Source organism: Piliocolobus tephrosceles, chromosome 5, assembly GCF_002776525.5.
Source record: "Piliocolobus tephrosceles isolate RC106 chromosome 5, ASM277652v3, whole genome shotgun sequence".
Classification (NCBI taxonomy): Eukaryota; Metazoa; Chordata; class Mammalia; order Primates; family Cercopithecidae; genus Piliocolobus; species Piliocolobus tephrosceles.
In genome coordinates this window covers 32,683,097-32,698,306 of record NC_045438.1, presented here as the reverse complement: position 1 = coordinate 32,698,306, position 15,210 = coordinate 32,683,097, and the positions used below count along the sequence as shown (strand labels likewise).

Here is a 15,210-nt window from a genome sequence, read left to right as displayed (position 1 = left end):
TTTTTTTTTTTTTGAGACAGAGTCTCACTCTGTTGCCAGTCTGGAGTGCAGTGGTGCGATCTCAGCTCACTGCAACCTCTGCCTGCCGGGTTCAAACGACTCTCCTGCCTTAGCCTCCCGAGTAGCTGGGACTACAGGTGTGCACTACCACGCCCAGCTAGTTTTTTGTATTTTTAGTAGAGACAGAGTTTCACCACATTGGCCAGGATGGTCTTGATCTCATGACCTTGTGATTAGCCCGCCTCGGCCTCCCAAAGTGCTGGGATTACAGACGTGAGCCAATGCACCCGGACCACCAGAATATTTTTAAAGCTCCATACTGGAAACTACTCAAATGCCCAATGAGAATGAATGATATATACCACTACACAGAACATAATATAGATGAAACTCATTAAGATAATGCTGAGTGAAAAAAGACACAAAATAGTATGTATAACATTCATAAATAGTACAAAAGTAGGTAAAGTAAATCTACAGTGTTAAAAGTCAGGAGACCGGTTCCTCTTAAAGGGCAGAAGTAACTGAAAGGAACAAATCAGACATTATTTCTATCTTGGTATAAGCATCTTGTATCATTCAATCCATAATTTACAAGTTTGGTTTCAGTATCATAGAATACCTGTTACTGTGATACTTCCTGTCGAAAAAATCTGTAACGTAGCTCTTAGAGATTTTATCCGATAGCACACAGCAGGATGAAGTTCAGGTTCGTAACTATACAAAAGAAGCCACAATTAATATAAATATTTACACCCTGACTAGTAATTTCAAATTTGGTAATGTATCAAGATAAATTGCTTCAAAGACTTACCTGGCATGAGGTCTATTGTTCTTTGTGAATTCTGGCAAACGGATTTCAAATGGCATGTTACACACTGCCAGAACATTAACAACCTTAAAATCTGTAAATATTACCTTTAGGAGAGAAGTAAAACTCAATAAATTTATTTTGAAACAAACAAAAAAATCTGCTCATCATGGCAATCCTTAATAACCATCAATCCTTAAAACCAAGAGCAAACAAGATAAAACAAAAACATTTTAAGTGTATGTTTAGTACTGTAAGTTGTGTAGCATTGAAAGCTTTAATTCAATTTTTTAAAAAGCCCAAAAACTTCATTAAAAAAATAAAACCAGAGGTATTTGCATGATTAAAACAGTATGGGTCTTTCTAATCACATGTTTAATTTCTTAATTCTTTTAAGTGAAATATTTAAAACCACTGAGAAAGGACATAGTGAGGCAAAAAATGTAAATCCAGGTCATCCTGCTAGAGTAAAAATGGAAAACATGTCACTTTAGAAAGTCAGTAAATACAGAGTGTACACTGGGCTCCAAAAGTCAGATGTTTTTCTCATATGCAATAAGGCAAAATGACATTTCTGTGATAATATTAGTTAGATGTTTATTTTCTTTCTGGGGATACAGTGATAAAATTGTTTTTAACTAACTGGGATTTCTCTCAACACTTCTAATGTTACACTAAAAGAAGTTCCAAGGCCTTAATAACTTTGGTCCCTCCTACCAACATCTTCAACTGTTTCATCTCATCTTTTCAAACATTCCTCCTAAAACCACAATTTTGGGTAAGCTAACTATCCTTCAACTCAGCCTTGCACACAGTAGTTGCGCAAAGCCAGGAAACTGCAAAGTGGCAGCACTCTCAAATCACAGTACAACTCAAGACTCTCTCTACTGCCACCCTTCCTCAAGCACCAACCCCCACTCCCCACCAGCCATTCAGTCTCTTCCTATCACCCTCTACTTCAGAGAGACTTAGTCATCAGAGTGAAACGTAACTTCCTATCACCACTTCTACAAACTTGTCTCAATCCCAAACAGCCTTGCCCTCATCTTCAGGGACCATTCTCATCTTTATCTTTCATTTATTCATCATTTGCAAGTGACCGAGCAAGTCCATAATATGTAATCATTTTATTCAAAGGTATACCTCTATCAAGTTATAGTGATGAGGCTGACATGCCGGTGACAGTCACGTTACAAGTGTGAGAGCCTGCCAGCTGGTGTGTCCATGTCAACAGGCCTCTGCCATTCTCTATTCACCACTCTGACCTGGCATTCTTGAGATAACCAAAAATGATTTTGTTTGTGTACATCAGAGGTGAAAAAACTTAAGAGTTGAAAAGGAAATTAACTTGTGAGGAAACAAGTCTCTTTATGGGAAAGGAATTAGGGAAAAAGCTAGGATCCTTTACAAATACCCACATGGCCAAATTTTGCTACAAATTTTCCTACGGAAGGGCAGTATTAAAAAACCTAGAAAAAGTTCAATCATAAGAATAGTATGTATAGTGATTTCTTGAGTCTATTACAATTTTTAATTCTACAAAAATAAATCCTTAAATATTTATAGTTTAGATACTGTTTGAAAATGTTACCTGAAAACCTAGTTTCTGCAGACTGCGGGCTAAGCGTCTGGCACCAAATTTAGCTTCTTCTTCACTATGGTTTTAAGGAAAGAAAAAGATTATCAGTTACACAGGAAATAAATTTTATACTGAGGAACATAACGAACTTTACATATGATTTTGCTGTTAAGTCTAGGAAAATGTCCGTTCCATGAGGGAAAAAGTAAAAAATTAAAATAAAAAACCCAAGTAGCATTTACCTTGTTGCTCCAGTGCAAATAATTTTTCCTGAGGACCAAATTGTAGCTGTAATTCTAGGTTTTCTAAGCTTCATTAATACTTTCTGGGGGAAAAAAAAAATTTGATTACCTCATAAGCATTATTTTTCACTTATGGTTCTGTTCTATATAGTCATATTAATGTCCAAATACTACTCTCCAAGCTTATCCAAGACTGCAATAACTGCTCTCCAAATCACTCATTTTGAAATCAAGTACAATACTGAACACAAAGAACATATTAATCCAAAAAGACATTTGATTAATTAAAAATACAAGGTGTATAGAAATCTCTCACTCTATATACTTGAAATCAATGTACTCCAAGTACATAAACAATTCAACTCTCATTCCACTCCAGTCACATAACTGGAACTTGCACGGCTCCTCACACACACCAAATCTGTTCATGCCTCAGAAGCTTTGCAGTAGCTGTTGCTTTCATTTGGAATAGTATCCCCTCAATATTCTCACTTCATTCAGGTCTCTTACCAGATGTCACCATCTGAAGGGAGGCCCTCCCTAACCATTTTCCCTGAAACACCCATCACTTCATCGCTTTCTAATTCCTAACTCTGCTTTCTGCTGCTTCATGGTACCCATCACTACTTTATATTGCATCCTAGAGTTGAGATGCTTATTACTCTAGTTCAACATGGGCATCTTGAATAAAGGAGAAATGTTGGAGCTGGAGATGTAATTAGAAATTCATTAGCTTTGGAAGGCATTTTAAAGCTATGGGTTAGAATGAAATAACTACAGAGTGTGTACCAACAGGTCAAGGACTAAGCACCAAGAAAATATGCAAATTTAAATTTTCATTCCAACTTTTCATTAATGGAAATATTTGTTAGATGCCCATTCTACGTAAGAAAGACATAAATGCTCACTGACTGACATATAAATGAATCAGATGTTTCTGCTTAAAATTTTTGTTACATTTTGTGTTCTTCATTCTCTGTCACATGCCATATTATCAAACTAGAAAGCTATTAAATCTGGGCAGACTTAAAATTTACCAAAGATCAAGATAAAATTTGAACTAAAATACATCATAAAATTTCATATACAAGTGACTGAGAAACACTTGACTGAGTTTATTCCACATTTAATTATTGTCTCTCACCGCCACCAGCTTATCTATCATGTCAGATTTTTCAATTAATCTTCCTTAAAAAAACTATTTCCTTTCCATATGTCATGGTGAAGTACCAAAGCAGTGTTAGGCACATTCCTCTCTAAACTTTTGAGCAGACATATTGATTACTTTTCTAAAGGAAAGATGGGATTGCTGACAAACTTGAAAATCTTTGTTGGTCACTGAAAATTTTAATTGAATTTAATTCATCTTTACTTAGTTTCTAGTACTACGAATTAATGACGGCCAGGCATGGTGGCTCACGCCTATAATCCCAGCACTTTGGGAGGCTGAGGTGGGTGGATCATGAGGTCAAGAGATTGAGACCATCCTGGCCAACATGGTGAAACCCCATCTCTACTAAAAATACAAAAATTAGCCGGGTGTGGTGGCGTGCACCTGTAGTCCCAGCTACTCGGGAGGCTGAGGCAGGAGAATTGCTTGAACCCAGGAGGCAGACATTGCAGTGAGCCGTGATTGTGCCACTACACTGCACTCCAGCCTGGTGAAAGAGCGAGACTCCGTCTCACACACACACACACACACAAAAGAATTAATTACAATTTACATAGGTATCCTGGCATCTAATTTTTAAAGCTAAACAGAGCCTTGAGATACATTCTTAATTTTCATAATAAATGTATAAAATACATATCCATCTCATCAATCTTTGGTTTATAATGATGTCCAATGTCTTTTATAATGTTAATCTCAAAACACTAAGGTTTTATTATTACTTATTAATATTCAGGCTTTAAAATATTACAGGTTTATCAAAAACTAAAATTCAAGATGTCCAGGTCAAGATATAAATCATATTATTTTCAGCAGTTTGTTATGAAAGAAAACCATCTACCTTTGTTAAAGAAGAATATGATAATTAAAATACTATAAAAATTATAATATATATGAAGGCATCATTCAAATATAATTACATTTTAATAGGTACATGTGAGAATATAAAGGTCCCTTTTCAGTTAAAATAAATTGAGAGAACAATAAAATGTCTCTGTAACCAATGAGTTCTTTGCTGATTCAGGTACCAGCACTCTATGTACAAAAGCTTGCACCTCCATGAGAGGAGGGACTGCTTTTACAGGGCTCACTTCTGTATCCAGGACAACCAGCACATGGTAAGGTGCTCATAAATTATCTGTAGAATGAATACATTTTAGTATCACTCACAGAACTATAAAATTAGGCTATGTAGTACAAATACGAAAACTCAGATACTTACTCCAACATCACGTTTATAAATTACATTTGCTCCTTCCAAAGCAATCTTCCTTAAGTTTAAATGGCATCTTGTTCTAAAAACACAGACTACATTTGTAATTAGAATGTCCAATGCAACATCGCTGTCTGCATCCATTGGGGTGGTTTTAAAATTTAGCTTTCCACCACGAAGATCACATCCTGAGAAATAAAACAAAATAAAGTCATTAAACTTAAATGTTCTGTTAATTCACTTTTCACAAACAATCTTGAAACTGAAATGTAAAAAATGAATCTATATTATTTATTTTTCAGATGTTACTAGAATCAAATCATGTCCCTGGCTGGGCACAGCAGCCCCTGTCTGTGATCCCAGCACTTTGGGAGGCCAAGGTAGTTAGATCATCTGAGGTCAGGAGTTCGAGACCAGACTGGCCAACATAGTGAAACCCGGTCTCTACTAAAAACACAAAAATTAGCTGGGCATGGTGGTGCATGTCTGTAATACCAGCAACTAGGGAGGCTGAGGCAGGAGAATCACTTGAAACCGGGAGGCGGAGGTTGCAGTGAGCCGAGATCGCACCACTACATTCCAGCCTGGGCGACAGAATGAGACTTGGTCAAAACAAACAAACATTAACAAACCAACCAACCAACCAACCAAATCATGTCCTTTCTTCTCCCCACTAAAAATGTCATTTTTTAAAAAGCTAACATGACATCTAATATACTTCAGAATCTAGGCCTAACTTTCATTCCTTAAATTAAAAAGTAACTTTTACTTGCCAGGAGCTTGCCAGACTCATCTCCTGCTATTCCCCTCTACAAACACTACGTTCCAGGTGTACCACAGTAATGACAACTCCCCAAACGCACCACGTTCAAGGGTTGGATTCTGGTCCCAATGTCTAACCCTTAGTGGCATATAACCCATCTCATGCAACTTGCTGGCACTATAAAAAATATGACATACTTTTATGTCAAGCAGATTAACTGACTTAAGTTTAAAGCAGCAAAAATATGAATAACATTTACTAACAGAATTTTCTCATTACTAACGATTCTTTCATTATTTTCTTTCTGAACACCTATAGACTGAAGGTAACAGAGGCAAAAAAATGATTAAGGCAAAGTATTTTGTCCTCAAGGAGTTTGCAAACTTGGGTGTACAGGAGGAGCTCTATCAAATAATTTGCATAATACCATTTTTATCAAGATCAGAATCTCCCAACATATATTTGCCCAGACTCGTATGATTTACATAAACAAACAAGCCCCAGTTTTTACTAAGTATGTGACCCATGACCCAGCTAAAAAAATTCTCTCTTTGCGTTTTCACACGTCAAAAAATAAACAATGGCAATTTGGCTTAACTCACAAAAAGATCAGAAAATAGTAAAAACATACTATAGTTGTCTTTAAAATTCCTGGCAGCCACAATGTAAAAAACTAGTATTCTTTATAATAAGGATTCGTAATATATAACTAAAACAGTGAAGGGGCCAAGAGTCTAAATAAAGAAGGTCTTGTTTCTCTGCCTTTCAGTTTCTGATAGAACACAGTGGCAATCCAGACCAAGACTTCTGACACCTCTATAGGACCATAATGGCATTCAATTCTGTGTATCAATTGTACCTCAACTTCATTATATTTTTTCACTCTTATATTCCCATATTCCCTTCAATCTGTGTATCTTTTTGTTTTTTTGCTTTTGTGCATGTTTGAGCTACCTCAAAAAATTTTTATGTATGAGGAGTGAGGCAGGGGTGACAACAGGAACTGATGGATAGATATATAGGCAGACAGATGAAAAAGCAGAGGCACAGGGCCAGTTTATTACCATTGGTCTTAAGCATGCACAATGTCTGACTCACCACTTACTAGCTATCAGAACTTGGGCAAGTTATGTAACCTGTGTCTCAGTGTTCTCATATGTAACATGGAATAGATCATGCCTACTACAGAGCAGTGTTGTGAAAATTATATAATGTATGAAAAGTACTTAGTATATATATCTAGGACATTGTAACAGTAAATGACAGTAAGTATTGATGAAATAAGTTCAAATCAACAGGCAGATCAGAGGATTTCTTAGCAATACTTCCCATGATTACAACAGAGCCCAGTTACTAAGCCATCTGGACAGCAGCAGGTTTTCTGCTAGGCTCCTGGCTGCTTACCCCAACATCCATTCCACCCTGCCTTCATAATGACCAGAGCTCAGCGGTTGAGCTGGGTACAATGTGGCAGAAATAAAATACTATAGACGTCACGCTCCCTGGCAACAACTGGTATAGCCAACTGAAGATGTTCTGGTCAATAAGACATAAAATAAAATCGTTATGTACCTTCTGAGAAGTCTACTTAGAGCAACCAACTAAGCCAGCAAGGGCTCCTTTGCCTTTCTGCCCTTTTTCATTCTTGCTGTCTAGAGGTTGGATGTGAGAGCTAGAGTTCAAGTAGCCAACTTTGCACCACGAGACAATGAGGATGAGGATGGTAGAACAAGATAGAAGCAGCCTGGGTCCCTGATGCTGTGAATCTCCTTATTATCCCTGTTCTTCTTAATTCTAGACCTCATGAGGATGAGAGAAAAATCAGTTTCCCTCATGTTGGATTTCTGTGATACACAGCCAAACCTAATCCTAACTGTTGCACATCCCTTGAGGATAAGCTACCACAAGGCAACTACTTAAGAAGAAACCTCATGTGAATCAACTATCAAATTTACTATTTTACTTGTTTTTATATAAACAGGAGAAAACAAATGGACTCACATTTACTACTTTGAGTTCTACTCTACTCTGAATTTACTCTTTTGAGTTCTGCCTGAGGGGACAACACTAAGGACGATATAAGTAAAACTAAGTCAAGAAAAAAAGGGTAAAGCAAATCTGTGTGAATGGAAAAAAGGAGCCTTGAGATTAATTCAAAATTGATGATTTTTCAGCATTTCAGCAACTCGAATTTTAAAAATAAGGTCATGGGAATAGTTCATCATAAGTTACTAAGTATTCTTATTTTATAATATGAGTAACCTGACAAGCAGGCTCAGAAAAGACTGCTTTAGTAAGAAGTTTTCAATTAAAGATGCAATATAAAAAGTCAACACTTTTTTAAAAGAGGCAACCCACATGAGAGACCACATTTTTCGAAGCATGAAAAAAGGCCCACTTGCAATCAGTTCATCTGTCTTGCAGAACAAGAGAACAGAACTGGATATTAATAAAGATTTAGTTTTTAAAGCTAAACATATTATATCTCTTTTCAATAGGATAATCAGAATGACAGCCCAATGAAACAGACAAATCTCAATTTCTTTTTTTTTTTTTTGAGACCAAGTCTCGTTCTGTCGCCCAGGCTGGAGTGCTGTGACACAATCTTGGATCACTGCAAACTCCGCCTCCTAGGTTCAAGCAATTCTCTGCCTCAGCCTCAGGCGCCCTCCACCATGCCCAGCAAAATTTTGTACTTTTAGTAGAGACAGGGTTTCACCATCTTGGCCAGGTTGCTCTTGAACTCTTGACCTCGTGAGCCACCCGTCTCGGTCTCCCAAAGCGCTGGGATTACAGGAGTGAGTCACCACACCAGGCTGACAAATCTCAATTTCTACAAAGCATCTGACTGCCTAACAGGTCCCTTGTATTTTTTTAAGTGTAGTGACATAATTTATCAATGAGTTAAACAGGTCTATCTGACTAAATATTAGTAGTCCAGAGGCTTAGGTTATTCTTGAAAACACACACACACCATTTTGTTTAAATTAAAACAAGAAAAACAAAACAGTTAAAGGAAAGATGGAAACTAATTCCCAGAAGGGAATAAGTATTCCAAATTGTTTATGACTATGATGGTACCTACACTTAAACATCAGAATCACCTATTTCCCCTACTAAATTCTAAGCTTCTTGAGGTGAAAGACTGTTTTATCACTCTATATATTCCCATGGCTCAACATCGTTATCTAACACATTGTAAATGTTCAATTATTTGACGTATGAATGCTATGAAATCCAACATTTCAAACTCCTAACTATATTAAATTTCTCATCTACCTACAATTCCAAATTATTTCTTTTAATTCTAAGCATGAAAAAAAAAAAAAAAAACAGTTAGCAAGGCTGAAACTATTTCCAAAGCCACCTATTTTCACTGAATGCAAGAGTTAACGATCTTTTTTTTCCTCCAAGCCCTTTGACACAACATTCACGAAAACCCATATACAGTATACTTCATTATATTTCATGGTGGTTTACAAATGATTTTTTTTAACTGGTTGTATAGATTCCAAGGGGAATGTGTTTAAGCAACTCCACCAAAAATACAGCATTTGAAAGCAACATTTAAACTCACAAGGCTATTAAGCCTGATAACCATGGCAGTACCATATATTTAAGATACACAAAAAGGCAAAAAGAACACAATGAACTTCTATGTACCCATCATTCCGCTTAAAAAGTAAACATTACAATACAACTGATGCCTCCCCATGCAGTTCTTCCAAATCACATCCTCCTCACCTTTCCCTCCAGAGAAAGCCTCTACTTTCAATTGCAGTCTTATCATTCTCATGTTTCTCTTAAACTTATTATACATACTCACTGTTATATCCCTAAATCCAACTAATTCTTGATTTTTAAAAGATTATTGATGAATCTGGTTTGCTAATACTTCATTTAGTTATTGGGTAGAATTAGCTTATACTCTTCCTTTCTTGTATTGTCCTTACCTGGTTTGAGCATCAAGGTTATTATACTAGACTCGTTACACAATTTAAGGTGGTTTCTTTTTTCTTTCTTTTTTAATTCTCTGGAAGACAGGTTAGCAGATGTTACCTGAAAATTAACTGGAACTGTTTGTTGTTTGATAATTTTTTAAAGACAATTTCTAATTTTTAAATTAGATTGAATTTAAATTTTTAAGAGTGTTAAAATAATTAATATCTCTGTTTTCTTCAAGTCTATTTTGCTAAATTAAATTTTCCATTTCTTCTATATTTTAAAATTTACTGGGCATACAATTCTTCACGGTTGTCTTAATAATCTTTTAAAGTCTCTGTTGTAGCCACTTACCCTTTTTTCATTGCAGTATCATTAATTCCTGTTTTTTATTGCTCTTGTCAATCTTACTTTTCCACTTTGGTTTCTTCCCAGAACAAACTATCAGTAGCTGATCCTCTCTATTGAATTTTTTGCCCATGTCCATTGTTTCCTTCCTTCTACAGATTTAATATATTCTTTTTCTAATTTCTTACATGAAAGTATTTAAGTTGAATACTGAACACTTTAGTTTTTAACTGTCTTTTCTTGTATAAACATTTAAGACAATTATAACCCAGTGCCTTAGGTGTGACTGAAGTTGGATATGTGTTTTCATTATCCCTTAATTCTAATGATATTAAAATTCATTTTTTCTTAGACAAATAATTTATTTAGCAGTTCTCTGCATTTACTAGTAATTGAAGAAATGCTAACTTAAAAGAATAAGATACCACTTACTTACATTGGCAAATGTCAAACGGTGTTGAAAGTGTGAGTAAATCAGTGTTCTCTTATAGTCTGGTACAAAGACTTTCTATAGGAGATACTCTGGCCATGTGTATTCAGATAATTTAAAATGTGAATATATGTGGAACTACAGTCAACGAGTAACGATAAGAAATAACTGAACTTGGCTGGGCACGCTGGCTCACGCCTGTAATCCTGGCCCTTTGGGAGGCCGAGGTGGGCGGATCACAAGGTCAGGAGTTTGAGACCAGCCTGACCAACATGGTGACACCCTGTCTAAAAATACAAAAAGCAGCCAGGTGTGGTGGTGCATGCCTGTAATCCCAGCTACTCAGGAGGCTGAGGAAGGAGAATTGTTTGAACCCAGGAGGCGGAGGTTGCAGTGAGCTGAGATCACGCCACTGCACTCCAACCTGGGTGACAGAGCGAGACTCCATCTCAAAAAAAAAAAAAAAACAAAAAAGAAATAACTGAACTGACCAAAGTATAATAAGATGACATACTGCAATTTCATTTATGACTGAAACAACCTGCACATCCAATGAAAAGGAACTAGTTAAATAAAGTACAGTACAGTCTTATAATAGACTACTAAATGGAATTTATAAGTTATAAAACTAGATAGATGTAGAGATGTAGACAGAGGTCCATAATGTTTGTGAGAGTAGAAAAAATTATATGTCTAATTATGAGTTCATTTTGGCTTATGAATCTACATATGCACTTACATAGTTATATCTGCCAAAATGTTAACAACTGTTCTCTTCAGAGAACTGGCACAGCAGGGTGGCTTTTTTTTTTTTTTTTTTTTTTTGGTAAGGTCTGGATCTTTTAAAATAAAAAAAGCAAATAAATATTATATATAGTTTAATATAAAAAAATAGTTGTTCCCATTTTGATTTAAATACAAATACCAGTTATTTGCCCACTGCCCAAGGCAAACTTTAAAACTGTAGCTGTCTTCCCTTCAGGAAGTGGCATATTTCTAGCCTTCTATTAAAATGCATCATAGAATTTAAAGCACATTCTTCCCCACTCAATGATTCTGTGCACAAGAACACATCATCTGTATTTTTGGTCCTCTTTCTAGTGGTATTCAAAAACATTACTCCAGCAACTATAAGGAATTGAAACCTTAACTGGAAGACATCGCCACCTTCTGGCTTTTACAACAAATTGCATCAAAGACTACTACATTTAGGCCGGGCGCGGTGGCTCAAGCCTGTAATCCCAGCACTTTGGGAGGCCGAGACGGGCGGATCACGAGGTCAGGAGATCGAGACCCTCCTGGCTAACACGGTGAAACCCCGTCTCTACTAAAAATACAAAAAATTAGCCGGGCGAGGTGGTGGGCGCCTGTGGTCCCAGCCACTCGGGAGGCTGAGGCAGGAGAATGGCGTGAACCCAGGAGGCAGAGGTTGCGGTGAGCTGAGATCCGGCCACTGCACTCTAGCCTGGGCGACAGAGCAAGACTCCGTCTCAAAAAAAAAAAAAAAAAAAAAAAAAAAAAAAAAAAAAAAAAAAAAAAACAAAGACTACTACATTTAAAAGTTTCCACACCAGGAAAGATATTTAAACTGAAAGGCCACAATAAACCCTGTCATAAACACGAAGCAAAAATAAATCTAAAATCTAATTGAAAGACAAGAGAATAAATAAACCTGAGAATATAGAAAAGAAGAATCTAGCTACTTAAAGTGAACTCATGTAGAAACTGAGGATACAGAAGAATGCGCCTCAAGGTTCTAACCACAAAATTACCATCTATGATCTGAGAAATGGCAGAAGCAGGGAAGGACTGATAATAGACCAATTTGCAAACACAATATGAACCCACATGGTCTCCTAGAGATAGCTCTTTTCTAAAAGAAAGACACACCATACAAAGTAACCTCATATCCTTTATAAAGCTCCCAAAATAGCAGATTAGGAAATAGACATTTTGTGTCCCAATCCCAATACATTACTTGACAGTCTCTCAACACATGCCTAGGATCAAGATGAAGAAAAGCTAACATTTGCCTTTTAGAACGATGTTCTGTTGTATCTGTTTGATAGTATAAAATAAGCCTTATAACAGGGGGCTCTGACCTAGTGTTCCCATTTAGTTATGTGACACTGGGCCACTTACTTAACTGCTCTCTAAATCTTCATTTTCTCATCTATAAATTGGTGCAAATATCACCTGTACCTCCCAGGGTGCTTTTAAGGATTAAATATTATTATCTATTCCAAGTATATAGTATACAGTATGTGTTCATTAAATGGTGGCTATTACTGACAGACAGATTCACCAATAATTGAATGTTAATTGTATTATTTAATGAATTGATGCAAAACTTGAGAACAGTTACGGGGGTAGGGGGGAAACACCAAGATCATAATGGGTTAGGCAAGGGTCAGCACACTACAGCCAATGGGCCAGTGCCTGTTTTCCCTGTTTTGCAAAAGTTTTATTGGAACACAGCCATGCCCATGTGTTTCCATAATGACTACGCAGCACAACTGAGTAGTTGTGACAAGAACCAAATGAACCACAAGCCTAAAATATTTACTCTCTGGCCCTTTAAGAAAAAGTTTGCTGATTACCGGACAAGCCCAAAGAGGTACTACCAAGAAAATAAAGTTTATCACTGATAAATGTAAGACTCACATTTTTAATTAAAATGACAAAATGTCTGTATAACATGGTCCTTGATTGGATCCTGGTTTTAACAAATCAGTATTTGAGAGAAATTTGAATGATTTGAGTGGATCTGGATAGATTTGAGTGACATGAAATTATGAAATTACTGTTAATTTTTTAGAAGAGAAAACAGAGTGGTTACGTAGACAGACTTTTTTTAGAGATGTATACTCAAATACTTGGGGGAATGTCATATCTGCAATTTAACTTTAAAATCTTTCACTGTTTGAACTCAGTAACAAATACAATGAGATACAATTTCAGAAGACTCTTGATGTCCGGAATCTTGCCATCAAACAAATTTGGATAATCTATTCTAAGATACAGCACAGACTTGGATAGTAGTTATCATAGTATTTTAGGACCAAAAAATACTGTATTACTGCTTCACCTCTTAAAGATTATTAGATCAAGATGACAGAGATTACATCAAACTAAAAAACTTCTGCACAGCACAGCAAACTATTAGCAGGGTGAAAAGCCAACCCACAGAACAGGAGAAAATATGTGCAAATTATGCATCTGGTAAGAGATTATATCCAGAATATATGTAAGAAATTCAACCAACTCAGCAAAAGAAACAAATAATCTGATTAAAAAGTAAGCAAAACACCTTAACAGACATTTCTCAAAAGAAGATACACCAATGGCCAACAGGTATATGAAAAAATGTTCAACATCACTTATCGTAAGGAAAACGCAAATCAAAACCACAATGAGATACCACCTCACTCCAGGTAGAATGGCTATTATAAAAAAACAACAACAACAACAACAACACCTATGTACTGATGAGGATGTAAAGAAAAGGGAATACTTTACACACTGTTGGTAGGATAGTAAACTCATACAGCCACTATAGAGAATAGTATAGAGGTTCCTCAGAAAATTAAAAATAGAACTACCACATGATCCAGCAATCCCACTACTGAATACATATCCAAAGAAAATGAAATCAGGATGTTGAAGAGATCTCTGCACTTTGCTATTTACTGCAGCACTACTTATAACAGCCAAGATATGGAATCAATCTAAGTGTCCAACAATGGACGAATGGATAAAGAAAATGTGAATACTCAGCTGTAAGAAATAATGAAATCTTGTCATTTGTGACATTAGTGAACCTGGAGGACATGATATTAAATAAACCAAGCCAGACACAGAAAGACAAATTCCTCATGATCTCACTCATATGTGGAATCTTTAAAAAAAAAAGAAGGTGTTATCATAGAAGCAGAAAGTAGAAGAGTGATTAACAGAGACTGAGGAGAAGAGAATGAGAATAAAGGGAGGCTGGTCAATGGATATAAATTTACAACTGGATAGGAGGAATAAGATATGTTGTTCTATTGCACAGTAGGGTGACTATGGTGAACAGTAAGTCTTGTATATCATAAAATAGCTGGAAGAGAGACTTTTGACTGTTCTTGACACAAAGAAATGATAAATGCATGAGGTGATAGATGCCCTACCCTGATTTGATCACTATACAACAAATTTGTACCTCATAAATATGTACACTATGTACAATCATGTGTCAATTAAAAAATAAAAAACCAGCTTGGGCAACACAGAGAGACTCAATTTCTACAACAAATTTTAAAATTAGCCAGGTATAGCAGTGCACGCCTGTGGTTCCAGCTACTTGGGAGACTGAGGTGGATTGAATCTGGGAGGTTGAGGCTGCAATAAGCTATGATGGCCCCACGGCATTCCAGCCTGGGTGACAGGGGGAGACGCTGTCTCAAAAAAATACAGCAAAATAATAATAATAATAAAAAAAGAACCTTGGTGACAGATATATGAGTGTTTATTACACTAGTCTCTCCACATTTCTGCCTACAAGTTGCCACAATAATTTCTAACAGCTGTTTAAGATTAGGACTTTATTTAATAAAAGGTTAAGACAACATGGGGTTCAAAATGTACTGTATTACTTAAACAAACACATACTCACATAAACCTAGGTTAGATAAGAGTGTCTAGACCAAAGGAAGTAATAGCCTTTGCTATT

At 36.2% G+C, this 15,210-nt stretch overlaps 1 protein-coding gene across 2 annotated transcripts in view; it reads right to left on the bottom strand.

Moving 5' to 3' along the window:
• TBPL1 (TATA-box binding protein like 1) overlaps positions 1 to 15,210 on the bottom strand; it is a 36,272-nt gene that overhangs the window by 2,698 nt on the left and 18,364 nt on the right. For both annotated transcript variants that reach the window (XM_023230637.1, XM_023230636.2), the window contains exons 2-6: positions 5,026 to 5,204; positions 2,633 to 2,715; positions 2,403 to 2,466; positions 815 to 918; positions 623 to 717 (exon numbers count right to left, since the gene is read on the bottom strand). In XM_023230637.1, the coding sequence (XP_023086405.1) occupies positions 623 to 717; positions 815 to 918; positions 2,403 to 2,466; positions 2,633 to 2,715; positions 5,026 to 5,160 (481 nt within the window). In that variant the 5' untranslated portion in view covers positions 5,161 to 5,204. The remainder of the gene's footprint in view (positions 1 to 622; positions 718 to 814; positions 919 to 2,402; positions 2,467 to 2,632; positions 2,716 to 5,025; positions 5,205 to 15,210) is intronic.